Raw genomic sequence first — 4681 nt, 5'->3', positions numbered from 1 at the left:
CTAGATGCCATTGATTGTACAAGCCCTCAGTCAGTCCGGCATTCGTCTCCCGGATGTTCATCCCCCATCGACATCCGAGCCCCTCCAACCCAAGCATGCCCAGAACTTTGCCCCTTCGACCTTTGAGCCTGTCTCCAACCTTGAGACCTTCCAGTCACCTCCAAATAACGACCTCATATATTACGCCACATTATTTTCTTAGTTTTATACTCCTTTATTTTTTAAACATTTTCCTTGTACATACATTTTACATTTATTTAAATAAATTATTTTTCTCTTCATTACATTTTTAATTGCAATTTAATTTTATTATTTTATTACAAAATTGAAAAAACTAAACAAAAAATTAAATTTAAAAGAAATACATATTTTTCTTTTTGCATGATGAATACCTTCATCTCGCAAAATTCTAGAGACTAACAAGGTTTCGTCGTGAAAGAATAAATTGTCGTCGCGCAAAGTTTCGAGAGACGAATATTAGTCGTCCCACGTTTGTATCCTGGTATTTGTGCGACGAACGCATTCGTTCCTAAAAATTTTGTGCAACGAAGGCCAAACCGTTGTGCCGCGTTCTTGCGACCAATGCTATTGTTCATCGCGCAAAGTCTTTCTTCACCATCTTTGCGCAACGGATTATGTGCGATGAAATTTCCGTCGCGCAGACGATTGTGCAACGAAAATACACTTTGCGCGACCAACTTTTGTTCGTCGCGCAAATAGTTAAACGTAGTAGTGTTTAGTCATGCCTTTATCCTTAGCTTCTACACTAAATAACCTTTAATCTTATCTGAGGTTACTTGATATATTTTGAATTAATTCGAGCTGATTGATTTAATTTAGCTCATAATTAAGGGCTCGTTTTGGAAGTCCTTTTAAATAACTATAAATTCTTTTAGATAAAATGTTTGTGAAACCAATCTTTAGTAAAAATGTAAATTAATCCTCAAAAGGCACTTGAAAATGCCACTTGCAAGAAGACATAACTTATGCTTCTTGCAAGAAACACTTCAAGTTTTTTTGGAACCCAAAAAACGTTCACTTTGAAAACGCTTTCAGTTATTTAAAAGCACTTCACAAACGAGTCCTGAATAAAATCCTTAATTTGAGAAATCAATCTATAGTTGGGGAATTTTGACCAATTAGGGTTAATTTATCCCATTATAGAATTTGACATAAATTAATTGATGGAGATCTCAGTTGACACATGTCATTTTTGGTAGCCCGTTTTGTTTGAGAAGTCAAGTGCCACATGTATTGTGTGAGCTCCACAAATTGGACAAGCGAAATTTTGATTTTTCACATGTAATTAGAGTAAATATCTAGACTTAGGTTCTTCCTCTTTATAGTATATTTCTGTGCTTGATGATTTTTATCTGTTGCTAATAAATGGCGTTTTATTGCAGTAGAGGAAAACAATCATGCTTATACACTCTGATATGAGTTTAATCCTCACCGATTCCCTTCTTTCCTTAATAATTAACAATTTAACCTACTAACACTATCGTTTATCAAAATAAATAAATAAATATAAGCCTAGCAATATAGGTATAGAGGTCACTTTTTGTTTCTCTATTTGGGAAGAGATTTTTCAGTGTAACCGTCATACGGAGTGGTACACTACGTGTTACTATATAAATAGTAGGATATGTGTTTTTAAAAGTTAATAACTTAAAAAGTAAAATTTCTCACCACTTACATAAAAACACGTGGTGTATCACTTGTGTTCCAGTCACAATAAAAAATTTCTCCTATTTGGGACCGGGAAGGGCCGAGCGACGAGAGAATAGGATCAAAAAGCACGGAACCGGCATGCATCAACCGTTGCCATTTACAACTACGGCCTCTCCAAAAAACACGTTCTCACCTCCGACTCCCACTCCTGTTTCCTTTTGTTTGAGAGTGAGAGGTTCAGAGCAAGTAAAGGCCCGGTATTTTTTATTGGATACAGAAAAAAAAGGCCCTCCTCTATTATTATCATTTATCATCAACTCTTTTATTTGATCAACAACTTACAACACAAGAAAGAAAGAAAAAGAAAAAACAATAACAGAAAGAATAGGGTCGTCTCATCTCGTTGCAGCAATCAGAAAGAATAGGGTCGTCTCATCTCGTTGCAGCAATCAGCAATCGCAGCAGCATCGCAGGCAGGTGTGTACTAGTTAGTGTTATTATATGCCACACACACGATCGAGTTTCAAGCTTAAAGCTCCTCTGGTAACGCTATTTCTCTTTAAATCTATGATCACTTCGGCTTGCCTTCCGTTGGTTCATCGTTTTTGTTTTCTGCAATTTGGTTCAAATTTGATTTTCCTATTCACAATTTGTCGGTTCTAGCGCAGTTGCTTCCTTGATAGACCATTTATCACTATGATAGGTGTTTTTCGGATCCATCCTCATAGATCATCTACCTGCATTTTCCCACATCTCTTTTTGTTTGTTCTACTTTATTAACTAGGTGTTTTTCGGAACCAAGAAGTATCACCAAGTTATTGGGGCTTAAAATTCTTGATCTGCCATGCCTGAGATTAGGGCGAGTCCAAATTGTCTAAATATGCGAACTAGGTTTGGTTAAACGGTTGTTACCATGCTTCATTTTCATTTTCATTAAATATTCTCGTAGTTGTTAATCTACAGAAAATGTAGTGAGAGAAAGAAGAGATTCGAGAAATTCTAGAGAGAGTAATAGAAAACAGAAACTTTCAGTATATTGATTTTCTCAAGTGCTAAGCACTCTCATACAACAGTATTTATACACTTCTCAATATTCCTAACAACCTAATTGACTAACTAACTCTCTAATCTGAATACAAGTGGCAGTATCTCAGCCACACAATATATGTCTATCAGTAGTAACTACGCTTGATCAAGCAGAAAGTTAAGTAATGCAAGTGCAACATACGTGAATCTTGGCCATTTCACCTGTTACTGTGGTACATGATACAAAATACGCATTCCATGGCATACTGTTGGAATAAAGTAACAACTAATGTTGCAATATTGCAGACTTGCATTGGTTATAGAGTGAAACGAAAATGGTGAAGATATGTTGCATTGGTGCTGGATATGTTGGGGGACCTACAATGGCAGTGATTGCACTTAAGTGCCCATCTGTTGAAGTGGTCGTCGTTGATATCTGGGATAAACGGATTGCAGCTTGGAACAGTGACCAACTTCCCATTTATGAACCCGGCCTCGATGATGTCGTGAAGCAGTGCCGCGGCAAGAACCTCTTCTTCAGCACTGATGTGAAGAAGCACGTCAAGGAAGCCGATATAGTGTTTGTCTCCGTCAACACCCCGACCAAAACTACGGGTCTTGGAGCAGGTAAAGCTGCAGATTTGACATATTGGGAGAGTGCTGCTCGTATGATTGCAGATGTGTCCGACTCTAGCAAAGTTGTTGTTGAAAAATCGACCGTCCCTGTCAAAACAGCTGAGGCAATAGAAAAAATTTTGACCCACAACGGCAAGGGAATCAAATTCCAGATCCTCTCAAACCCTGAATTCCTTGCCGAGGGAACTGCGATCGAAGATCTTTTTAAACCGGACCGGGTCCTCATTGGTGGCAGGGAAACCGCTGAAGGCCAGAAGGCCATCAAAGCATTGAAGGATGTTTATGCTCAGTGGGTTCCTGAAGACCGTATCCTAACCACCAATCTTTGGTCCGCAGAGCTCTCCAAGCTTGCTGCCAATGCGTTCTTGGCACAGAGAATATCGTCTGTTAATTCCATGTCTGCGCTTTGTGAGGCTACTGGGGCCAATGTTACACAGGTTTCACACGCTGTTGGTAAGGACACTAGGATAGGCCGGAAGTTTCTTAACGCTAGTGTCGGTTTTGGGGGATCCTGCTTCCAGAAGGACATCCTGAATCTTGTTTACATCTGTGAATGCAATGGCCTTCCGGAGGTGGCAGAGTACTGGAAACAGGTTGTGAAGATCAATGAGTACCAAAAGAGCCGTTTTGTGAACCGTGTAGTTGCATCCATGTTCAACACTGTGTCGACAAAGAAGATAGCAATACTAGGGTTTGCCTTCAAGAAAGATACTGGTGATACAAGGGAGACCCCAGCAATTGATGTGTGCAAGGGGTTGTTGGTTGACAAGGCCGAACTGAGCATATATGATCCGCAGGTAACCGAGGACCAGATCCGCAGAGACTTGACTATGAGAAAGTTCGACTGGGATCACCCGATGCACCTGCAGCCGATGAGCAGTAGTAGCACTCTGGAGCAAGTGTGTGTGGTCTCGGATGCCTATGATGCAACAAAGGGTGCCCATGGTATTTGCATTCTCACTGAATGGGATGAGTTTAAGACTCTCGATTACAACAAGATATATGAGAATATGAAGAAACCGGCATTCATTTTCGACGGTAGGCATGTTATCGATGTAGATAAACTGCGCGAAATTGGCTTTATTGTCTTCGCAATTGGTAAGCCCCTGGATGCATGGCTCAAGGACATGCCTGCTGTCGCATAAAACTATAACTGCTGCTCAGTTTTCATTCCAACTCCTCCAGGTCTTGTTTTTATGTCTGTTTGTATTATTGTTGTTGTTGTTAGTATTATCTTTGATTAATTCCATATATTTAGATGTGGTAACACACCACATCACGTCGCAGATGAGGAAATAATGTCCATTTTCCAGATGTAATTTTTCTTTATTTAGTCAGGGTCCATTCT

The 4681-nt window shown here is 39.5% G+C and overlaps 1 protein-coding gene across 1 annotated transcript; it reads left to right on the top strand.

Annotated features, from left to right (window-relative positions):
- The first annotated feature begins 3032 nt into the window (after nucleotides 1–3032).
- LOC137720061 (UDP-glucose 6-dehydrogenase 1-like) lies at nucleotides 3033–4681 on the top strand. Its single transcript, XM_068459070.1, has one exon. It carries the CDS (start codon nucleotides 3033–3035, stop codon nucleotides 4476–4478), a length of 1446 nt encoding a protein of 481 aa, XP_068315171.1. The 3' UTR covers nucleotides 4479–4681.

This window comes from Pyrus communis, chromosome 1 (genome assembly GCF_963583255.1).
Source record: "Pyrus communis chromosome 1, drPyrComm1.1, whole genome shotgun sequence".
In the NCBI taxonomy this organism is placed as follows: domain Eukaryota; kingdom Viridiplantae; phylum Streptophyta; class Magnoliopsida; order Rosales; family Rosaceae; genus Pyrus; species Pyrus communis.
The sequence above is the reverse complement of the archived record's forward strand: the minus strand, read 5'-3'. Positions and strand labels throughout refer to the sequence as shown.